Source organism: Xiphophorus hellerii, chromosome 15, assembly GCF_003331165.1.
Source record: "Xiphophorus hellerii strain 12219 chromosome 15, Xiphophorus_hellerii-4.1, whole genome shotgun sequence".
Classification (NCBI taxonomy): domain Eukaryota; kingdom Metazoa; phylum Chordata; class Actinopteri; order Cyprinodontiformes; family Poeciliidae; genus Xiphophorus; species Xiphophorus hellerii.
Window position 1 is genome coordinate 12,831,704 of NC_045686.1, and position 24,536 is coordinate 12,856,239.

The 24,536-nt window shown below is 38.7% G+C and overlaps 1 protein-coding gene across 1 annotated transcript in view; it reads left to right on the plus strand.

Annotated features, from left to right (window-relative positions):
• Nucleotides 1–24,071, plus strand: part of LOC116734150 (tyrosine-protein phosphatase non-receptor type 14) — a 39,056-nt gene extending 14,985 nt beyond the window's left edge. Inside the window, exons 4-20 of the mRNA XM_032585329.1 lie at nucleotides 6,866–6,963; nucleotides 8,191–8,258; nucleotides 8,621–8,691; nucleotides 9,425–9,512; nucleotides 9,605–9,693; nucleotides 9,859–9,946; nucleotides 10,134–10,216; nucleotides 11,557–11,617; nucleotides 11,959–12,025; nucleotides 14,676–15,130; nucleotides 15,226–16,440; nucleotides 17,860–18,000; nucleotides 18,672–18,890; nucleotides 20,904–21,032; nucleotides 21,806–22,040; nucleotides 22,135–22,298; nucleotides 22,486–24,071. Of these exons, the coding sequence (XP_032441220.1) occupies nucleotides 6,866–6,963; nucleotides 8,191–8,258; nucleotides 8,621–8,691; nucleotides 9,425–9,512; nucleotides 9,605–9,693; nucleotides 9,859–9,946; nucleotides 10,134–10,216; nucleotides 11,557–11,617; nucleotides 11,959–12,025; nucleotides 14,676–15,130; nucleotides 15,226–16,440; nucleotides 17,860–18,000; nucleotides 18,672–18,890; nucleotides 20,904–21,032; nucleotides 21,806–22,040; nucleotides 22,135–22,298; nucleotides 22,486–22,614 (3,400 nt within the window). The 3' untranslated portion in view covers nucleotides 22,615–24,071. The remainder of the gene's footprint in view (nucleotides 1–6,865; nucleotides 6,964–8,190; nucleotides 8,259–8,620; nucleotides 8,692–9,424; nucleotides 9,513–9,604; nucleotides 9,694–9,858; nucleotides 9,947–10,133; nucleotides 10,217–11,556; nucleotides 11,618–11,958; nucleotides 12,026–14,675; nucleotides 15,131–15,225; nucleotides 16,441–17,859; nucleotides 18,001–18,671; nucleotides 18,891–20,903; nucleotides 21,033–21,805; nucleotides 22,041–22,134; nucleotides 22,299–22,485) is intronic.
• Nucleotides 24,072–24,536: the final 465 nt, after the last annotated feature.

Sequence of the window (24,536 nt, forward strand, 5' to 3'; positions counted from 1 at the left end):
AGTTCTCAGTCATTTTCTCAGTGTCCCTTCATCGTCCTTCTTGTTCCTCCCCCTCTTTTTCTTCTTCTGTTTGTCAGGAATGCTGGCACAGCCGTCCAGCGTAGGAGGCGGACCACACATTCCTCACAGCAGAAGTGCCGGGGATAAAAGGGGGAGGGGACATCTGGTTTACTAAAAACACACACACTCCTCTCACACTGTCCTAAGAAGCCAGCTGCTGCCCTGACAGAAGCGTTAGCTATAATACACTGCAGTGTAAGATCATACATGCTCCCTGGGAGTTTCTGTGCATTTTAAACTTGAGAATGATAACCGTTTTCAAGAAATTTGAAAAGCTTTAGAGCAATTATCCTTTTTTTAGGCATCTGCAGATTTTTTTTGTAGAATTCACAAGACCGAACACCGTCTTCTCTAAAAGTGCAATTCTTTCAGATAATTTTCAATTTGAAGGTCGACTTGGATCAGATCCTTTAAAATGGACCACTTCTAGATACCTGGTTCAGGGGAAGGGGGAGGGAAGGCTTTAGCTTTCAGGCTCAAGTGGAGACAGAGTAAAAGTTTGGCTGCAAATTTTGGCTTTAGATGGTGAAAATTATATGTTCTTGTGTTTTTCGGGATTTATGGTCTACTTTATTAAATAACCGCTGACAAAACAGAAAAAAACATTCTTTAAACCTTAATAGTGAATCACACACAGAAAGAAAAAATCCAAACCTTTTTGCCTGAAAAAGCAAAGCGTTGAGTGTCTTTGTGTAAATTTGCTGAGTGTAATGTGACTTGTTTTGATGTGGTCAGGTCTTTGAAGTGCAGGATTTGACTGATATGTAACCTGAAACTGGATCTCACTCTCTTCCTGTCTCCATGCAGCTGCACAAATGAACCACAGCACTGTTTAAATATCTACATGATTTTTTTTTTAAATATTCACATGAACTTGAATTATGTGCTGTATACATGTAATTGTAGTTTTAACACAGTGTTAGTTTACAGTTCACCGCAAATACATTACTTTGTATTTTTCTTTCAATCTTTTTTTAATTGGCAAACTGGATTTCTGCCATGATGTCCTGAAAATAATCTTTACCCTCCAGGTAGTTTGTAGTTAACAACAAACATTTACTTTAAATTTGCGCTGGTTGAAAAGCAATAGCTAAAGCAGGAAAGGTAACAATCCCGGTCATACCATTTTATTTTTGCAACCATTATCATTTCACTTTTTTCAAACATCCATTTCCACCATGCAAGCTGATTGGATGAGTATTTCGATGTTTTTTTAAAAATGGATTTACTGCACACCTACATCAACATTTACTGTCACTCCTGGTAAAGATGTTCAAAACTCATTGAAATAAACAAGTTTTACGTTGCCTCTACTCTAATTTAAATGAGAAAAAATCTGAGAACATTTATTTTCTTAGGCTTTAAGTGAAGAAAATCAGTGGTGTCACAACTATATACATCTCTTCCTAGACTGAAAATTTAACTGATGCAAGTTTTCAGTTTATATTTCACTGTTTAAGCAGGGAACCTTTCTAGGAACCTTTAATTATTAATCCACAACTTCCTGCTTCACTGGAGTTGAATATGATGAGACAGAGGTTTGTTTCTCTAAGGTACTCTTTAATTGACAATAGTTCAAAAAACAAAAAAGAAGATTTTTTACACAGTGTTGCACAGTAAACTGCTCAGTCAGAAATGGTGTTCCCATGAAACTGTTTTGTATAAGACACCAAACTGATAAGGTCAAGTGTTTCCGCATCAGTCAGACTGCCACTTTGTGCCACATTGACAGGTGTCAATGGCAAGGTGGCTGGCAAGGTGCTTAACTAGCTCATCAAAATTTGTATTATCCATTCAGATTATGGGAAGCAAAGGAATTCGTCACAAGAAATGTAGGCAATCAGCACAATTGATTGTGAAATCTCAGCTATCCGTACACAGAGTGTGCAGAGTCTGAGTGGCTCACAGAATACGCAAGGGATGTCAGAGCATGCTTTTAGTTTAGTGTTTTTGTTTTTGCTTGTTGTCAGGAAGCAAATCTTCTTTCAAATGAAATATCCACTTCACATTCATCCAGTGTTCAGTGTTAAGGGCCTAAAATACAAGAACTCATTGAAGACGTTAAGAAGTGTTCAAAGAATCGAAAACCTTATAGAAGCAAATTTAGATTGCAGGAAATTAGCCAGTTGGTTTATAACAGCCATTTTGTTTGAAAGAAGAGGAAAGCTATTTCCTGATTTCAGTGGTGCTGTGGTTGAATATTTGGTCACCTCTGTTGTTTCTGCTACACAATCAGTATCCCTGTCTGAACCATTTTTTGTGTCTGGCATATACTAAAAAAAACAAATTCTTTTTATCCTGGCTTCAAAGGCTACAATAAAACAAATACCAGAACTTTGTTGTAATAGAAAATCAGTTTAATACTGACTTTCTCCTCTGTTGAAAGATGAACAGCTTTATTCCTTAATACTCCAACACATTTTACGACCAGGTTTGCAATTAGATATGTTGAGGGTCTTTTCTCAGAAGATCTCTTTCAGAGAGCGAGTTGCAGTCGGTGTGTGGTCCAAACCTTCTGTTCACCGATATGAAGGGGAGGAAAAGTGGCTCACAGAGAGTGAAAACCGTAAACGAGAGTTGTTGACCGGAGCGAGGCCAGCTGGCCCCAGCGGCCCCTGAGGCCACCATCAGCAGCAGCCTTGAAATTGAAGCTTTGTTCAGCTAGTTTTCACCAACACACACCCCCCCACACACACAAGCAGCTGTACTCTGTTGCGCCTCTTGCTGATTCAACACATTTCAAAGTGAAATTCTCTTGCCACCCACACAAACCCTCACAGGGCTGAGGGGTGCTCAGGGTGATACCCATGCAGGGGTGGAGGGAGTGAAGGAGTGGGGGCCTAGGGCATCTCAACCATATGTACATGCATTCTGACATCCAGTCATGCATGCACACATGCTTACAGGATTGTTGTCCAAGCCACTCGGACATCTGGATGCATGTCTTTTACTACCGGGGCTTGGACATGTGTGGGTGTATAAAAGGCTCTTTGTGCCTGTTACAGTGCCTGGATGTCCAGCAGAATATTCTGCTTTGAGGAAGAACCTCCCAGAAGGAAAGCTCTACCTCATGCAGATTCACCAGGTGTTACAACAGCCTCAAGTCATTCTGACATACCTGTTTGAGATTCCAAACGGATTTCAATATAAACAAGGGTGTGCAGTAATGTTTCTGCATGTTTTTGGCTTATTAGACAAATACTAATGAGTTAGCTCCTCAATATTCAGACGATAACTGAATATTTCACAATTCCCTTTATACCATTCTGCTCCTAGACCGAATCAAATTTAGATGTGTGTCCTCTGCTTCTAATTTTTTAGTGGGTTGATCCTCTGTTTGAAATAGTGAGGGGTTAAAATATTCTGCCACAACACGATCCCCCTGAAGAATCCAATAATCCATCTCTTTTTACCCATTATGCACTAGTAGGTGGATGTAAAAGAAATTAGATTTAGCCTGTGTTGATTTGGCCATATGTTTTGGGTTGTTTTCTCACTATAAGATTTTTTGTTAAAGGTTCCTGGCATTTTGAAGGTGTTCAGGCCCAGACCATCCTGATCCATTCAGTGGGTATCACGTGCTTTTTCCCCCCACATATTTATCCTTTGCTTTATGACAGGCTGACGTCAAGCGTTGCCAAAAGATTCAACCTTCTCATCTGTCCAGAGCATACATTCCAGTTAAAGTCCCAGCAGAGCAGAAAAGGTTTCTCCAGAAAACCTGGGAGGTTGTTATGCTATTTACAGTAGAGGCCCCAAGATCATTATCATTTTTCTATTATGCTATAAAAAGAGCTCAAATTTAAGCACTTCCAGCTGCTTAAACTACTTAATTTTTGAGATGTAGTCACGTTCAAAGGAAGTTGCTATTTTCTTGTTGCCATTTCCTGACATGTTCCACTGTCTTGCCTATTTGAAAAGGGGTTAATGGAACTAGTAGTTTTTCCCAAGTCCCGGTCAAGTTCCAAGTCTTCAAGTGGCAAGTTCAGGCCAAGGTTTTAGTCTTTCAAAGACCTTAAGATTTTGATCTGACTAGTTCTAACCTTCACTATGGCTGAATGTGTGTTTAAGATTTTTGTGTTTTTGGCTGTCACCTCAGTGACTGCCTCTGTCAATTATAATAGTTTCCTTGGGTTTATAAAAAGACCTAACTGAGATAATCTCAATTTTTACCTTCTGGTAAAAAGGTGAGAGCACTTTTTTTCTTTGGATGCTCCATGTGGAGCCTTTGTTTTGTTTTTTTTTTTGTTTTTTTTTTTTACCACATCTTTACTTTTACAGCTATTTCAATAGATTGTCATCTAATTCATCTGGCCTCAACCATGAGTAAACACTATCATGTTGTTTTCCATCCAACCTCAGAAAAGAACCGACCGCTGCCAACTTTAACATCCCCTGAGCGCCGTACCGAGACTGCAGGGAAAAAATGGAGGGGTTTTGAAAAACAAAGTCCACAATCGTTTGAAAGGTTTTGTGTTCTGAAAGGCTCCTCCCCCTTCCTGACCACATCAGGCCCCGCCCCTGTTTGCTCCAGCCTCCTCTGTGGTTGGGGTTGGCTTAATTAGAGGGTTGCCACGGGAACAGAATGGCATCTTAGCCAACGGGTGTAATGACAGGGTGAGGGGAGGAGGGCGGGGTCAGATTATAGGTCTGTGAGTATGTCTAGAGGAGCTTGAAAAAGAAAAGAAACACAAAGAATCAGCAGAGAGAATGTGACAGTATGAACTCTGAGCGATACGAGGTGGGAAATGAAAAGTTTTACAAAAAAAAAAAAAAAAAAAATCCTGGATTTAGTGTATTTTTGGTCACGTGAGGGAGAGACCAAACATGCGACTGTGTGGTTCTAAATAGTCTTGGTTGCTCTCTGTGTATTAACTTGTGTGTGAACATGTGTCAGAGAAGGTGGCTCACAGCCCACATCAGGAAGACACAGCCTGTGTGCCATGACAGCACAATGGGAAACGCTGTGGGAGTTTTCATGCAGCTGAGCCGGGTCACCCCAACAGTCCTTCCTGCCTCCTGTGTGGCCACTTTCATTCTTCAAAACACAAACATCCAGCAGGATGATGGCTAAAAGTGGACAGAAAGCAGCTTGGAACTTTAGGAGTTTTGTTTATTCCAGCCCTTCAGGGCTTTTTTTTTCTTTCTTTTGGTGAATTTCACCACATTTTCTGATACCAGAGCGTGGGTTTAACAATCCAAGCTCTGTTATTTTATTGGTTTACAGTTGATGAAACCACAGCCGTCCAAAACCACAGGGAAACCTGTCATAGTTTGCCTTAGAGCAACTTTAAGTTTCCTCTCTCATGTTTACTAAAGATTTGACTCAGTTCAACATGCTCTGTGTTCCATGAACAATTACAGAGCTACAAAATGATTTAGTTTAGCTTCCACTTGGCATTCCACTAGAGTCAAAAATGAGTCAGTGGTATTTCAAACAGGGGTGATTCATTCATTCCTCACTTCTGCACCAGGCCTCTTTGGCTTTGTTCAAGAGAGCCAGAATAGTCTTGACGCACACTTTCTGTTGCACCGACCAGAAACAGAAGAATATGTCTTCTGTGTGCTGTCAGCATTTTTTCAGGCCTTCCATCAGTAAAACACAAGCTCCATTCTCATTCAGTGGATAAATGTGTCGCGCTTCAAGCCATCATAGTTTCCAGCACGGGACTTTTATAGGTTGGTGTTCAGAGACTGTGGCTTGGTGAAAAATCTAACATTAACTCCCAACAACAGTTTTGAGGGTTTCTGAGAGTTAATAAGTTACCACCCACCTACTCGGATTTGTTTTACCCACAGTTTTTCTTTTAACTCTACTACCAATTCCAAGGCTGCTGTTCATTAACTTCAGAGCACTTCCGGTTTAAACAAACAGACTTTGGCAAACTAAACATTTACTAACGAGGCTTGAAAGTAGCATAACTACATCATCTTTCTAATTTATAATTTGCCAATGAACATTTGTGCAGATGCCAGGATTAATTCTAATGAAGTGGCATGAAGAAGTTGGGTTTGTTAGTTTACAAAAATAGAGAAAATTGTCTACAATTCGTATGCTGTGTTTTAAAGAATTTGTAACCGGCTTTAGTTGATGTGGCTTTAGTTTTGAATAATTTTAGCTTGACTATGCAGAAAAAGCAATACAATTATTCTCTTTATGTTTGGCAAATTGAATAAAAGTTTCACAAATCTGCAACTGTGTTATTAGAAAACCCTGCTCACAGCTCAGTGTAGTATATCCACACCTCAGAGGAAATAATTGTGAAGTAGCTAATCATTGTCCTGTACTCTCACAATTCGTAAATATTATCCTTAGTCTGCTGCACTGGCACTTTTTTTCTTCTTCTTAATCTTCTACCATAAAAACTATCCTAAATATTTTAACGGTCATATGATGGGCACTCATCAACTCTCAAAATACTTCCTTTCTGTTTTCAAAATAAGAGTCAAATTTCTCAAGTACTATTTAGAATACCTTTAGTCAAAAATACTTTTTTTTTTTTTAACTTAAATTGAAAGTTATGTTTTAAGCTGGCGACCTAAAGGTTGATAAATAGTAGAAGGGAAGGAATCGTGGATATCTTAAAACATGACCTTTGGCATTTGTTAAATTGCTGTGAAAAAGACTTTTGTCTTTCCCTACTCATCCATTTTATGTAGACAAAAACATTTGGATGTATAATATATAATTCTGCACATCAGTTATTACATGTTAACCGTACTAATTTTCAGCCTCAGTGTCATACTGAAGATTTGATCAGATTCTTTTTTTTCCTCTTCTTAATTTACTCTCTTTTCTCTGTAGGTATCAGTATTATCTGCAAGTGAAGAAGGAGGTGCTGGACGGACACCTGCAGTGCACTGTGGAGCGGGGGATAAGATTAGCTGGACTAGCAGTACAAGGTAAAACACACTCATGGACAATAAAAAAAATCATGTGAATAAATTCCTAGAGAGATGGTGCAAACTCATTGTTGCTCGGGTCGTCTTGACTCTTCTACCTTATATGGCTGCATTCCACGAGGAGAATCCAGTCCACTTGAGTTCCTATGGTATCAATCCTAACACATACACACACAAATATGCCCTTTTAGTGCTCTCTGGCTTGTTCCTGGATGCAGTCTGTGTCCCAGCGGGGAATGTAAATAGAGTGTCTGCTTATCAGCAGCTCCAAGGTTAGCGTTATAGCATCAGGAAAAGTCTTATCTGTAAGGAGACAAGATCCTCCACTTGGCCTCCTTTTGTTCAACAAGCAGCACTTAGTGCTCAGTACAAGCGCTATCTAAGGAATGAGCAGGTCATGGAGATATTTTGTTGCCCGGGGCTTTGATAATGCGTTGGACACACATTTTTGTAATCTTTTACAAAAAAAACAAGTGCAATACAAATTGTTGAATGGTTAATCTGATCAAAACAGGTAGCATAAATGTATTATTACAAATTATTAGCATATTTTGCACCAAATTGTTGTTTATAAACTTCCACAAAAATAAGCTTTTAAACAGAAAAAAACTAGAGTTATGTAATAAAGACTAAATATTTTATAGCAGTGTCTAATTGTTCGATCTTGATAAGGTCGAAATAGGGATTATAAAAAATAAAACAAGCTGAACTAACTTAGACTCACTTCTTTTCAAGGTGATAAGTCTTTTGTACATCAAATGTGATACTTTCTTGAACTGTTATGATCAACGTTTTTTGAAGGAATGTTTTTCCTTTATTTGCTGTAAATGTAAGACTTCATATGAAATACAAATCACCTGAAGGACTGCTCAAATGAGAAAGTCATTATTTCTGTTCTAGCCCTTCAACTGACTTGTATGAAAGGAGGCTCTTATTTTATGCCATGGATGTTTTGCCACATTGGCCTATAAAGGTGTGGTTAACATGTGTCAAAATGATCACCCGAATTGCAAAGGACATTTATTAGTAATTGAGACTGCTTTAAATGTCAAATTGGTTTCAAATGTCACAAAACAATCTAAACTACAATAAAATTATAATACATTAAGCTTTCCTGCTATATTCAATATCAGATCTCATACAAAATGATTTGTTAGAATTAAGTTTTATATATTAAATGTGTTACTTTGGTCTAAATTATTCTCATTTCTTGTCTCTGATTTGAAGCTGACTTTGGAGACTTCACCCACTTCCAATCTCAGGACTTCCTCAGAGAGTATGTGCTCTTCCCAGTGGTGAGTCCTCAAACTACTACTACTTTCCAGCTAAGGATCGCATGCCTTGTGCTTTCCATGCATGCGTTGCCTGAAGGCATGCATTCTTGTGTGCTGTTGACTCCCCTGCACACTTGATTGACAGGCTAGATTGCTACTGAAGTGAGTGGCGTTGTTGAAATCATATGAGAACTAGATGCTTTTTATTTATGCAGCTACAAAAACTATTGTTGAATCTTCACAGGCAGATTGCACTGGTATCTTCTTTTTTGAGTAGTTTTATCATTTTTCTGATCTTCAGCATCTAACGCTCTACTTAGCTGATATTTAGTTTGCTTTTTGTCTTATTTGCTGTTTTGTTTGCCTTTGTTTTTTCCTTGTAGAACTGGCCCAATGGGGATGAAGTGCTGGAGGAGTGGACCAAGAAAGTTGCTGAAGAGCACAAGAGTCACTGGTACTCATTTCCACATTTTAATCTGTATTAACAGTTCTGGTCAGAGATTTACATGCAGTTCAATGCTTTGGGGCATTTTTGGGGTCACTGTGCTAGATGTGCCAAAGTTTCATCCATATAAGACAAAATATTCTACTTAGATAATAAACAACCAATGATACAATTTATTGTATAGCTTTTTCACTGCCAGTGGAAGAGCAACAACTTCCAGTTTGAAACTTTGACAGAGTTGCGTGTTCCACCCGGGCAGAAATCACAAACAACCATCATGTCTTATTTTGCAAAAATGAAAAAAGAGCATACTAACATTAAGCATTTGGATTGACTTTGACTTAGCGCTATTGTAAATTTATGGACTCTGCTTAAGTGTGGGACTGGAAATCAGTCAGGTTAAATTAGTTTGACCATTTCTGATGATCAAATTTATCCAATATGCAGTGAGTGACTATCATCCAATTACAATATGTATTTATGTATCTGAGCCACATGTATAATTACGACGTTGGATGAAATACAGAAAAGGAACAACAAATTCATAGTAGAGCACCTAATTTTTGTTCATAAAATGCATTTAAGCTGATTGATGTTTGATCAATTCACCCCTCAGAGAAGACTGGAAATGAATGACATTTATTCTGAAGATTAGTGAATGTAAAAGCCTGACCTTGATTTAAATGGTCTATACACCAATAACAGGGACAGTCCTGTCTCATGCTTTGTTTCTACCATAAAGTGGGAGGCCACCAGCTGAAGCAGAACTTTTATACATCAAAGAGGTGGAAAAACTGGACGGTTTTGGCCAGGAGAGTTTTCCTGCAAAGGTGGCTATAAAACCAAACATATATGGAAAAAAAAACGTTATTAGAAGAAATTCTTGACTGTGTCTTTATTAAATTTCTTCTTTTTCCTGCAGGACAACTACACAAACGACATTTTCATCGGTATGTCTTTTGTTGGGGTGTTTGTCAAACACAGAAATGGCAGATCCATCATGCTCCACAAGTTAGTGTCCCCCCTTTTTTTTTTTTTGCATATCTTGCACTGATTCAGAACCCATCTTTCAGAAAGTCATGCTACTGGTTTAAATGCACAAAATCCAAGTGGTAAAATGTGTTTCCCTTTCTTTCACCATTCCTTCTTTTGGATGTATTTCCACGCGTGCAACAGGTGGAAGGACATCGGTACCATAGCACACAACAAGTCAGCCATCACAGTGGAGATAACAAGCAGAGACGACACCATCAATTTTCACATGGTGAGTGTTGTGTCTGCAGGTGCTCTTGGTATTCATACACAAACACATCCTAGGAGGTGGAAGGTTGCATCTGCATAGGGGGGGATGATTTTCAATAAATGTGCTTCCAACAAGTGCTGTGCTTGTTGATGTTCTTTAAAATGTTTTTTTCTCCTGTGTGGGCGTGTGCATGTGTGTGTATCTGCAGGAGGATATGGAAATGGCCAAGTACATTGCTCGTCTTTTCACGGCCAGACACAAATTCTACAAACAAAACAAAATCTGCACAGAGTAAGTCTCGAGGCCGAGCAAAAGGCCATTGTAGAAATGAGCGCAGGAACCTTTTGAAGGTTATGTAATGGCTAAGCATACGGTGCCAGTTACATTTTTTTGCTGACTCTGTTAAAGATCTCTATAAATCCTTAAAATGAATTAACCTTTTATTGCAGTGACATAATCTCACAGTGAGACATGTAGAAAAACCCATTTTTTACTCTGAGTAAAGTTATCCAGCTGGGGAAAATCCAGGGAAATTCGAATTAGTAATGAATCACTTGGAAGTTTTCGTGGTGTAGAACTGTAATATGATACCTAAGCCAATATTTCTGGCTAATAGGCTGGCCAAAGACCCATATTTATCTTATGACTGTACACATTGAGCAAGGAGGTACAAATAAATCACTAAAACTTGCTGTTAGAAAACTGCAACAAAACGCTTCCATAACAACCATTAAATGCTGTTTTCATGCCAGCTGGCTTATTTGGGGTGATAGTTCATGTTCTACCATCAGAAATGTTAACATGCAATTTCCTAAGCTTTACTGGGATGAGCTGGAGTGTAGTTCTTCAGTCAGATGAGAATGATGCGTTCTTTGGCACAAGTACTGAACATGTAGGAAAGTTCTTAAGTACGGTGGAAGGTCCGTGGTTCTACCGGCCCTGAGAAACTTGCTAAAGTTCTTGGTGTCTTGAATTCTTGAAGCACTTTCTGGTGGCCTCTGTCAGAAATATCAACCAAATCAAATCAACAGAATTAGTGAAAAAATGGGTGTTTTTGAAGTGAAATGTTTATTTATTACGATCAGGTAAAATGTCAGAGAAAAAAAATAAAATATTAAGAATTAAAAATTAATTCTTAATTAGCCTGAAAACTATTTAACCAATAAGCCTTAGTTGTACATAAAAAGAAAAAAAACACTTGCATTGATCTCCTCTCTCAGCTATCACTGAAGAACAGATATTATCCTTCACCTGATTTTTACTTGTGCCACATTCTTTTTGTTGCTTTTTTTTTTTTTTCAACAAAAAATCATAAGAGTTAAACATAAAAACTAAATTTCCATATCCAGTTCGAAAAAGTGTAGGAAGAAATTTTGTCTAAAATTTTTAGTGTGAAATTATGCTCCTGCAATGAAACTAATTTATTTTTAAGTTGTTGTTTTTTTTTTTACATTTTCTTACCATGGATGCCAATAAAAGTTTCCCGCACTTTATATTGCAGTGTTGTTAATAAATTGATTATACAGAGGTGTTTACAAAATGCTTTAATATTATTAATTTTCTTCTTATTATAATAGAGTTCTTTGCTCTATTTTCTTGTTGAATCATCATTTATGTTGGTTTCTGTTTAGGCCCACTCACTCTCCTGCGCCAATCAGAAGGAGACCCACATGGACTCATCGCCTGTCTCTGGTATAGTCTGCAACCAGTAATTTCCATTTATTGCTAAATAATAACTGTTTATAAGTGAGAAGAGAGAAAATGAAATAGTTTATTTAGAAAAGGGTTACACAATAAGCCGTGGCTCTTCCAGCCTCGGTTTGAATGTGGGTTGGTCTTAAAAGTTATTAAGGGTGTTGCTCCCAGTGAGACAAAGACGGCAGTAATTTCTGCTTCCTCTTTCCAGCAGACCAGACAATAGCTTGGCTAAAATTGTCACAGAAGATCATTTTACATCTAAATCTGTCACATTCGCTTGATTCCTTATTTTCATGCTGTCATTTATTTGTATTTAAACACATTTCTCTGTTCAGCCCCGGCCCCAGTCCTGCAACTTCCAGTCCGTGCACGAGCATTATCAGGACATGCAGAGCTCTCAAGGTAATTGTAAAACACATTCTCGCATAGACATATTTAGAGCAAGTTTCACTGCCTTTATTTTACCACTTAAACCGCAACCCGCCTTAAGATTTTTTGCCTCCCCGACAATAACTCAAACATTTCGAGTTTGGCTAATTGTGTCTTTCCCATCAGGCGTGTGACTCATGGCCCGTTTTTTATTTTAACAGTCTCCCAGCCAATTAGAAGCCCAACTTTTTTTGTTGATGGGAGAGGGGCAGAGCAGTGACCTCATGCGTGCTACGCTCTTTCATCGACTTGCTCACACAGTCAGACTGCCTTATAATCCAAATTGCTTTACTCACACTGGGCTGACAATAAAAACAAAGTGGAAAATCATTCAGGGTGTGAGACTGTACGTGGGTGTGGGATCATTCTGCTGGCAGATCTCAAGCATCACTCTTAAGTTTCTTTGTGCGGACCAAGATTGTGTGTCTGCTTTCCTTTCAGATAAAATGATAGTGTTGACATTTTTCTTAGTTAACAATACCATTTAGCTCCTACTTGTTTCATTTGTTTCATTAAATTAGACTAAACTCTTCTTGTAGGGAAGTGAGATATTTTTGGAGAAATTTTAAGCTGCCTTTTTTTTGAAATTCTGAACTTTACGTACACAATTTCTGTGTGTTTAGTAGAATCAGGGACAACATGTTGATTTCAGAGGTGAAGGGGGCGAAATGGTTGGCTTACATCTAGCGGAGGAGGGGTGGGGTGAGGTTTTAAAAAAACACCTGGACTTGCACACCAGTGTTTTGCTTGTTGGCCTATCGGATTATATCTACCCTATAAGCACTGTGAATTTCAAAATATGTATAGAACTGCAGCTTAGAGGATTAAAGGCTATTTCTTACCATAATATGCATTTGGTCATATTTGTAAAGCCTAAATATAAAACTGTGCTAAATCATTAACTAAATTTATTCTTAACATCACATTGTTAACCCTCCTGTTATGTTCCGGGTCAAATTGGCCCGTTTTAAAATTTACAAATTAAAAAAAAATAAATAGAAGCATTTTTTTTGCATGAAACGTTTTCTATTTGTCTTAATAGGTGCACTCTAGACATAAGTTGAAAATTTATTCATTTTACACATTTGTACCAAACCCTAGGTCTACTTTTTACATCGATACTGTTCGGGTCAATTTGACCCGGCAGTCAGGTTAAAGTGCAAAAAAAGATTTTAAAATGTCCAATTCTATATGTTTCCTTGCAGTTATGAACCATATTTCACCACACACACACTCACACGCAAACACACGCAACCACACACACACAAGCCCACTTTCTCACTATTCTCTTTACTTCACTAGGAAACTGCGAGAAAGCAGGTGTTCACACAACCTTTGACGGGAATCTTTTCTGTTCCTGTGGACAAACTCCACCCACTCTGAGTGACACTCAGCAGAAGTGGAGAAAAACATAAATACTCTCTGCATGACTCATTTATCTTGATTTTAATCAGCGGGTCAATTTGACCCAGAACAGTATGTGTGTCTCAAGTTCAATTATAAAGATCACCCTTTGGTAAAAAAAAAAAGTATAATATAAAATAATTTACCAAAGGTCAACTTCAAGGAAATTATTGTTTTTTTGTGTCTAGGTTTTTTTCAGTGGACATTAAAAATCTAAATTCCATTTTTTATGTCCAAATGAGTAAATGAGCAGGTTGTCGTCATTGATCCTTAATTTCTGAGGAATAATAAAACATCATTGCACAAATATTGATTGAAATGGTTAGTATTGGAGTTAATAATCAGATACAAAAATGTTTTGGAGGAATTTTTTGGTTTCTGACACTATTGCATGATTAAACACTCCCTGGGTCAAATTGACCCACGAACATTTTTGCTGTACCCTAGAAACGAACATAACAGGAGGGTTAAAGGCCAGTGCTTTGCCTTTGAGTCTCCTATCTCTCTATCAGCATCTCTAGCATGTGAACACTGGTACTATTTAGGTGCAACAATTATAAATAAATGAATGATTGAATGAATGAATATACTTTACTAATCCAAAGCATATTGTTGGTACGACTATAGTCTGAAGAAAAAAAAAACCTGTTTCACAATTATACTGTGGCTCAGGGGGAAAGATTGAAACTCTTTTGACTCCTCTGGACTTAATAAAGAGCTATAGGTTTTTACTATTCAATTTATCCACCAGCAAGATGGATATATAAAATCGCATTTGTAATCCAAGGTTTTATTGTATTTTTCCCACAAACTAAATGGTATTTGTTTTAAAAAGGAGAAATAGAAATGTGAACAACACAAGGTCTTCTGCCTACAGCTTTCTTTGTTGTCTTTCATTTTTGCTCCCTTGTAAATGGAGATTTGATACTTTTCCAAAGAGATTAGGTCATTTCTCCTTTGCTGGGAAATAGCTGTTTTCTACATTAAATTGCTCATAATAGTGCGTTTATTACAACTCATTCAAGAAAGATGTGCAGTGTCTTTCAAAAAGGCTTTGCCTTAAAACTTTTTCACATTTTCACATCTCTGTATGGGAAGTCAGTTTTGCACAACACAGTATTTTGCATGTTTCCCCCAAAAAGGTGAAAAGGAGGCTTGTAGGAATATGACGCCACACTTTGCAGCTTTATATCTTAAAATTGTCTCTTCTGTCTTGCAGACAGCATCTTCCATGAGGACCTTTACTACAAGTCGGAGACCAGTCTTGATCTTACCTTCAGAAATGGGACTGTACCCAATGGAAGCATGTACAGCAGCCCCAGTTTGAGCTCCCTCAATCGTTCCCAGACTTTCATCCCCCCTTCGCCCATGTCGTCCAACCTCAGCATCCCGGGCAGTGAGCTCATGCGTCCGGACTACATCCCCAGCCACCGCCACAGCGCCATCATCGCTCCGTCGTACAGGCCCACTCCTGAGTACGAAGCGGTCATTCGACAGAAGCGAAGGATCGTCCCTGCTCACCATGACCTCCACAGCCAGTCACTGCGCAGTTTGAACATTAGCAATGCCTGTGCTTACCGTAAGCCAGAGGCTCTGGTGTACAGCCAGCCAGAAATGCGAGAGAGGGGCCCCTATCATGGCCCAGGACCCAACCCTGGACCTTACACTCCGCAGGTAGAGCTAAATCCCAGATTATGAACTTTTTTCTTCACCTTCTGGTAAAATAAGCCTTACGTTTTTGTAATCTGTAATAATTGTTCTTATTACAGATTAGCTACAGTAAGCCAGTGTCCCATGGGCACCATTCAGGGGGCCCAGCCAACAGCCATGGTCCATGTCATTCGCCCTGCATTAACGGTGTCGGAGACAGCAGTGGAGATGTTGGAAGCTCAATCTCTCACACTGTTAGCACACCGGAGCTTGCAAACACCAAACAACAAGGAGCCAGCATGGGAAATTATGCAGTTAATGCTAATATGCTAAGAAACCATATGTCAAGACCTCCACCACCTTATCCTTCTAGCTCTTTCCGCCCGGCGACCAGCACGCCAGACCTGGCTAGCCACCGGCATCGCTGCATTGGAGGCAGCAGCCCAGAACTGGTCACCCGCATGGTGCAGCTCTCAGTCAAGACCTTCCAGCCAGACAGCTCGGCCGTGGTGCATCAGTCCCTGCAGGAAGTTAGTGAACCTTTAACTGCAGGCGCTAAGCACCGCTCCACCCTGGACAAGAGGCACAGCATGGAGTTCATCAGCAGCATGAGGGGAGGTGGCATCGAAGGCTTGGCGATGAAGGGTATGAACACGACTCTTCATCGGAGGAACACTCTCAGAGAGCAAGTGATGCCATCTCAACCTCAGGCGCCACCTCAGCAGCCAAAGGAGCTTCCCATGCAGAAAACTTCCCAAAATGCACCTGAGGCTGCAGTGGCGCCTCCTACAGGAGTGGCTTACCAGCATCAAAAGACTCTTTCCAATGCCACCATGCTCATACACAGCAGTGACAGTGAGGAGGAGGAGGAAGAGGAGAGGCCTGAGCTGGATGTTCAGATTCCAGGCCTTAACGACAACATCAGCATCAGCGCTCAGCTCCAGGCGGCTCTGGCTAAACTGCCTAACAAACCCCCTCCAGAGTACCCAGGCCCTCCTCGAACTAATGCCAGCTCTCAGATCCGTGGGCCCAGTCACAGCACCGCGCACCACCATAACCACGATCAGACACCACACTGCAATCAAGGACCTATGGACCTGACTCTGACACAAGGTGTTGGCGGACCTGTGACTGGGAGTGGTGGTGGTGGGGGCGGGACGCTGACCAGAGGGGATCAGAGCGGGGTAAACGGAGCAGTGTTGGGGCCATCCATTTCAGAACCAGACCTGACCAGCGTGAAGGAGAGGGTGAGGAAAGAGCCGGTGAAAGAGAGGCCGGTGTCCGAGATGTTCTCTTTGGAAGACAGCATAGTGGAAAGGGAGATTGCTCAAAGGGTAAGAACGTTTTCACGTTTTCTCACATTGCAATCGCAGCTAATGTATTTCCTTTGGATTTCATGTGTGAGGCAAACACAATGTGGATCATTGTGGAGGAAAAATAGTTTTCATGATTATTTGTGCATGTTTTGTGCATTTGTATTCAGCCTAATTAAGTCACTTTGTCATGACTGAAATCTTTGCCCATTCTGCAAAAAGTTTAAGTTCGATCAGATATGCTACAGATTCTTACTTAAATTTTAGAATGAGACCTGCTCATTCTAAAAGTTTTAAGACTTTTGCAGTTTTTGAAGGTGATGAGTACTTGCATGATTATGTTAATTGTGGACTCAGCAGGTAATTTTTCAAGAAAAATTAGTTTTGTCTCAGGATTTATACTCTTATTAATTCAGTAAAATAATAATAGTACTGGGTTAAGAACAGCAAAAAACTGCTTTTATGACTAAATGCAAATAGTCATACTGAGAACTTTCTTCCTCAGTTGAGTTTTTCTATGGGTTAGCTGACGGTATTATTTAGAGTCGTGCTTTAAGGTCTTCATCTTCCACAAAAATGCAAATAATTTGTATTTATGTGTTATTGTGTCTCATATTTGCATTTCCAATTGTACTTAAGTATTTGTTATTTAGACACAGAATCCCCTTTAATTGGACAAATGAACCTATCCTGGTACAGATGTTAAATGATATCATCTGTTGTTTACTTGCTGGTCTCACAGCTTTTGATTAGCAGGAATTTAGGTTTCAGCACATAACAAGGCAGCACTGGCCTTTGAATCCCCACAGGCAGCCAAAAGCTCGTACAAATCCCTTAGATTATTTTTCGAGTGGGGTGTTCTCGACGCAATGCTTGAATCCTGGAATGGATTTAATCACCTGTTGGTGACAAACCATTCTCTGTACGACTGACCTGGATGCAGGTTTAGTTTGAAATTCTCTCTAAAAGGCTTTACTCCTGTCTGAAGCTGCTCGCACATATATCTATCTGATATGTAGCGGTACCCACCCCCCGACCCTCAGGCCCTCAAGCTGTTGTTTTGACTGTCCCACAGAGGATGAAGGAGGCGGGGCTGTCTTGATGGCTTAGCAGCGTTGCAGATTAGGCAAAGTAATCCTTGTTGGAAGGAGGGACTGTGCAATGTTGCTCAGAGTTTGACAAAAGTGGATGAGCTCCTTATAAGAAAGGAAGCTTCAGAGGTAGGTGGATAAAATAAAGAAGAACAGACATTTAAAAGTGTGTTAGTAAAGATAAATATGGGCAAAAGAAAATGGAACACATGACTGTTACCACACGTTTTGATCCATGGACTGGCATTAAAAGCTCCATCCCCAGTTCTGTTCGTACGCATGTGGAGGCAGAGGTCACTTGCCTTTGCTGCCAGTAACCATGACACCTGGATTTTCCTCTCTCTTGAAGACGCTGGAAAGACAGAAGATGTCCGTGGATTCCATGAGGAGACCGCTGATGATGGCAGCGCTAAACGGCCTTTATGTGGCGCGGATGCCCGTCGCCAAGAATCAAGCTGAGGAAGGTGCCAAGTCGACGTCAGACGAACGGGTAAAATCTCTGCTTTCATCAAAACATTGTGATGCGTCTTGAAGAATTAGAATATAGTCCTTCATGCTGGTTGAACTCCAACAAGATGATTGGCAGCCAATGTCATACAAATATTTATTTAGAAGAAAAAAGAACCACTTGAATGATTTCAAACTCATTCAGCCAATTATACAGAACGCCAAGCTCAATTTCAAGCATTTTATAATTTTTTTGTAAAACTTTTGTTTACCATGAATCTAAAATTTCAACTCGTTATTCTGTTTGCTCCATTTTTGATTTGGAGGACTGTGAAACCCAGTTTTTGTCCCAGGCGGTTGCCAGGCTAACGGGGGCAATCCCCTAAGTGGGCTGTGGAACGCGTGGCACGGTGCAGCTTATCGTCTCTGGGCTGGCTGCTATGTAAAGAATGTGACCCGGCAGAGTGCGAGCGAGAAAAAAAGAAAGAAAAGATAGTCTGCTCTCCCAGACATGACTAGCCTAATAAACACACACGGTCTTAATAATGAACGCTGTAGACTTCTACTTTGCTTTCAGCAGTGGCAATGCACTTTAAATGTTTGAAGTTCTCTGATACCAAAGGTCTTGCTCCGAAATGCTCGGGACTTAACAGCCTCTTGTTATGAGTGGTTTGTAAGAGGGTAACCTAACCTCTTCCATCTGATCAACTTCAGTGTGAAACCTTAGAGCTGAAGCTGGAGGAGGACCGGGTCTTCACAGAGTACGAGCAGGTGCCCAAGAAGAGGACCGACTGCCTTCTCACCACGGCAACGCTGCCCGAAAACGCAGAGCGCAATCGATTCCGCGACGTTGTCCCGTATGAGGAGAACCGGGTCGAACTGGTACCCAACAAAGAGAACAACACGGGCTACATTAATGCCTCACATATCAAGGTGCGTTCAGTGCATCAATGGTAGATGGGAAAATGGTTTTAGGGAAGATTGCAGCAGCCATATTTATGTGACACCACTGTCACATAAAGATTCCCCATCTGATGGGAATCCCTTATTCTCAGTGCAAAAGTAAAAAAAAAAAAAAAAAACATTTTCTGCAATTCAGCATAAAGTTAATTATTTTATTATTTTCACATTCTTAAATGTTAAATATTAAAAATATAGTCTAAGCATTCATTAAGAAAAAATATTTTTAAAATATGGTTTTGACATGTCATCCTCCATATAATTTGCTTGAGACAAGTTTTCTGATTTTTGACATTTTAAAGATGTTTTTTAAAATTAGATAAATGTTTTTAAAATTAAATTTAGTTTCATTTTAATTATTTTATTATCTTAATAATAGTTTATCTTTTTTTATTATTAATAATTAGTTTAATTTATCGTCATATTGGTTTTATTATCTTACTTTATTTCACTTTCTGTCTAACTTTCTTATTTGTCTTTTTATCTACTTCTATTCATTGTTTATTTATTATCATACTCACATACTACTGTAGCCAGCACAGTGAGCTGAATCAGAGCTTTCCAAAGAGTTATTAAGCGTTACTTTGTTTCTGTGTGAGCCGTTTTATCCTGCTTTTGCTCAGACTGTGTGGTGGCACATTATGTGTTCGCTTTGAGAACAAGACATCCTGAATTTTGGTTATTTTAGTTTTTGTTATAAACAAATGAATACAAATCCACACAATGGAAATTGTTGCTTTAAAAAAACATTCAAAAATCAAGTTCATCTGTATAACTTTTCGGACAACAAAGTCAAGCCCCTTTGCAGCACTCATACGTCCTAAACTAAGTAAAGAATAAAGTATATTAGTTTTCTTCTCTGATCAGTTAGGTTTTACTTCGGAGAAAAGTGTGAAAAGCAGTCATTGCTTTCAGAACTTTAATCCCTCCAAGTTCTTGGAATTACAAAAGAATGCTGTCCAAACTCCAAACATCTTAAGCGACTTGAGTTGCCCTCATTTTTTCAACGCTGAGAAAAATAAACTCAGTGTAGACAGCAAATTGTAGGACACAATTGTTTGTTTTATTTAAATATGCCTAATCAAAGGTGCACCTTTGTAACCTCTGACCTCTCTACTAGTAAAAATGACTCTATGTTAAATCACGAGGTTGCTTGAAGAATCAGCTGTGATGTGCTTGTTATGCAACAGCGCTACACTCTGGAATTTTTATAAGATTACATTTTGTCAGTTTTGCTTTTGCTTTGTGTCTCATTTTATTATCGGTAAAGGAATTAACCCTTTCATGCATAGTGGTCACTACAGTGGACAGCTACCTAAAAGCCATTTTCTTGTGCTTCCTGTGGATTTTTATGTTATAAATGCACACAGACCACTGAAGTGGACACTAATGCATCATAAAATATACCATCAACTACTGGCCATCAGCTGCAAATGCAAGAAATTATTTTTGTTAAATACAATATGGCCGACAGACAAAAAAGCATGAGAACCGACCCGGTCCCTCCTTCTACTGTAGACGACTCTTGCAAGTAAAAAAAATATTGTGACATCAGATAACCCCTAAGGAACAATACTACTGATGTATTTTTCAAATAACAACTTTGTATTTGGACAAAATTACAATTGATCACATAAAAATAAAAATAAAAAATAAATTATTTTTACAAAAAAATGTTCCTACCTTTTTTTATGCCTTAAGAAATTTTTTTTTAAAAATGGAAAAAAAATTCTGACACAAAGGATCATAATTCATGCATGAAAGGGTTAACAAGAGTATAAGATAAATAAAAAAATGACCTTGGGTTTGAATTTGAACTCCTTATACTGCTCTCTAGTGGTACATAAGGAAACTGTCCGTGCATTTCACATATCTGCCTATTAAGGGTGTTAAATTTATTCTACTCTAAATAAAATTTTAAAGACATTGAAATGTATTAGTTGTTCTAATACCCTCTTATTGGATTTTGTCTGTTGTTGTTCCCAGGTTATGATTAGAGGGGAGGAGTGGCACTACATTGCCACGCAAGGCCCACTGGCCAACACCTGTGGTGACTTCTGGCAGATGATCTGGGAGCAGGGCGTCAACGTCATCGCTATGGTTACAGCAGAGGAGGTAAAAGCACATTAAACCTTGAGGGTTTTTTTTACATTTTGCTACAATCGTCAATATATTTTATTGGTATTTATTTGTGATAAACATATCACATTTTATGTTTGACATAAAATATTGAATAATTCTAAAATAGAAGAAGGAGGTGATGAAGATTCTTTTACAACTTAAAATCTTAAAGATATTTTTTTTGTTGCAAATTAGCTCAAGATGGCTAGTCAGTCATATTGGATGGAAAGTACCAATTTTCAAGTCTTGACACAGAATTTAAGTCTGGACTTTGACTGGACAAGTCTAACAAAAACCGAATAAACTATTTAAGTTGTATTTAGTCATTGCCCAGCTATAGGATGGAGTTGCTGCCCAGTCAAGTACTTTGCAGTCTCTAACAGGTTTCCTTGCTTTTCATTTTGTTTCATCCATCTTCCAATAAACTCAGACTGGCATCCCAATCCCTTCAAAAATGTTTTGAAGTGCACAACTAATAGTTGTCTTGTTGACAGATTGTCCCACATGAGCTCTTGTCTCTGCCACCCCTCCAGATTTACATGTGTCTTTTGACTGCTATTGTGGTCAATGTGTTTCTTTTAATCTAGACTAGAAACATGTCCACTTCAAGCTTCACTTATTATTTGCCATTGACAAGAATATTATTGATGTATTAGTTTTGTGTTTTGTTTCTTCAGCATTATGTAGGTTATTGACTTGTGCAAGAAAAGGTTACAAATGACCGAAGTAAATAATTAATGCACTATTTTTATCAATCTTTCACCCAGGAGGGCGGCAGGTCCAAGAGTCACCGTTATTGGCCCAAACTGGGCTCCAAACACAACTCTGCCACCTACGGCAAGTTCAAAGTGACCACCAAGTTTCGCACAGAGTATAACTCCTACGCCACCACGGGTCTGAAGGTCAAACACTTGCTGTCCGGCCAGGAGAGGACGGTTTGGCACCTGCAGTACACCGACTGGCCTGAGCAGGGCTGTCCTGAATATGTTCCTGGTTTTCTCTGTGAGAGGACTTGTCTTATTGTCAATACTTTTACTAATCAATGTCTAAAGACGCCACCTACCAGAACGCCCATCTTTTCTTTTTTTTTTTCCAGCCTACTTGGAGCAGATTCAATCTGTGAGGAGGCACACCAACACCATGCTGGATACCTCAAAGAGCCTTAATCCTCCAGTGGTGGTGCATTGCAGTGCCGGCGTGGGTCGCACCGGTGTGGTGATCCTGGCTGAGCTTATGATCAGCTGCCTGGAGCACAATGAGGTGTGTAGATGATGGCTGTAACTAAGCTGCAGTCGGTGCACTAGTTTCAGAGTGGTGGAAATAAACCTGTGGTAAGAGTCACCAAGGAAAACATTTAAAAATATGAGGGGTGTCAGGAAACCTAATGGGCCTTTTATGTATCTCTTTTCTATGACTAACATCAACCTCCGTCTTTGTTTCCTTTTAGCCGGTGGAAGTTCCCACCATGTTGTCAGAGCTGAGACATCAGAGGATGCTGATGGTGCAGACCATCTCCCAGTACAAGTTTGTCTACCAGGTGCTCATCCAGTTCCTCAAGAACTCACGCCTCATCTGAGCTGGACTCCTCAGTGTTCAACTAAGCGATGAGATCAGCACTTCCCAGTTAGATCTAGAAAGCTGATGAGTAGAAGATACAGAGACTCGCTGAGCTTTCTACTAAGCAGTTTGTACATTTTAGTAGAGTTTAAAGCAAACTCCTCTTAAAAAGTGTAAACCCCCCCCCCCAAAATGAACCACTTTTCCATTTCATATTCAGATTTAGCTCTTTGTTTTTCCCGTTGCATCTTGATTCTGTTGTTTTTCTATTGACCTTACATGTAACTGCGTCGTCTCCATGTAGGTCAGGTGAACAGGCAGCTTGTTGCTGTGAGCGTAAATGTGGGAAGTTTCCTACCTGCTACACGTTTTTACAACAATCTTAAAGCCAGTGTTAGGACCTGCAATATGCTGCATGAACAGTAGGTTGCAGCAGTATTACTACTCTAAACTACATTTTTACTCTGGTTTGCCAAATTGAGTATAAGTGTTTATTTGTTTTCAACACAATAATGATTAATGCAGCAAATTCTTTACTTCAATATTGTAACAAGTGTTTTTATTTATTTCTATGAAGACTGTGGTCACCTTCACTTTGCCATTGGCAGACATGCTGTTCTTCTGAATTTGTCTTAACCTTTTTTTGTTCTGCTTTTGGTGAAATTTTCCTTAGATTTCTTCAATTTTCATGTGAAGATTTGCCAGCTAAGATGTTTTGTGTGAGCTTAAGCAAACACAAGAACATTTCAGAAATAATATATTTTGTTTTGTTATACATTTCAAACCTTTATAGTGCTTAAATTGAAGATAATTAATGGTTTTACAATTGTGCCTTATTGAAAAGGAATTTGTTGATTTCTTAAAAAAAATAATTGATATTTAATTGGTTGCTTCAAAATTTCAATCATATAGCTTTTTTACTCTGAACAAAATAAAAGGCACAATACATCTTGCCAAGAGAAGAAAATCTGATACTTATAAAACCCTAAACCCGTATGTTTCTGCTTTTCTGAATTGTACCTAAGCTAACTATTACGCTGTACAAAACAGTCATGTCCAAATGTTTTATATAGTTTGCTTTTATTGACTTGGTAACTTTAAAATACCGAAACATAAACTATGCATGCATTTTTACATTTCAGTGTATATATTTTAGTATGTGATCTCAGATATGTATGTATAAGCTTTATAAAATTTTGATATTCAAGGGTTTATTTTGTTGCACTTATTTTCTATTCAACAGTATTTTTGTCACTTCATTCCAGTTTGTTTGTATATTTAATTTTTGCCCCACTCTCTTTTGTTTTGGCAAAAAAACCCTTCAAAATATGCTTCAAATTATATGTACATATGTTTCTGAATACGCATTTTCAGTGCATTAAGTTTTGTTTTCTCTCCCCAGACATGTATTGAGCTGTTCTACTTGCTTATTATGCAATAAAAGCATTATTTTTCTTTAATTTCTGAGGCCCTGAATTGAACTGTTTCTTTGTGACATTATTTGAGTTTTATCTCTTATTTATTAACAACTTGATCCCTGTTGTGGAAAAAAAGAAATGGTGAAACATTCATTCTTGGACTTCTAAACATGTACAAAGCATGAATTTGCAATTCCAGACAAAACACATGATTGGTTGGTTGGTGTAGCCTTGTTTTGCGCACAGACCAGCTACTGCTCCATTATGTGATTTGAGCATGAACTGGATTTGTTAATTTATTTTGTATAATTTTTTTTAAATTATATATATAAGTAACTTAAAATGTATTCAATTTAACCATGACGTAAAAAGTAATAAAACCTCCAAAAAATATCAAGAAGTTAAAATGAAGTCCAAAGGAAGAGAGAAAGTGACATTTAAATAATGTGTATTTTGCTATGAAGTGTTCATATGCTTACTTTTACACATACTTTCACAATCTGTTTCATAATAAATTGGCTTT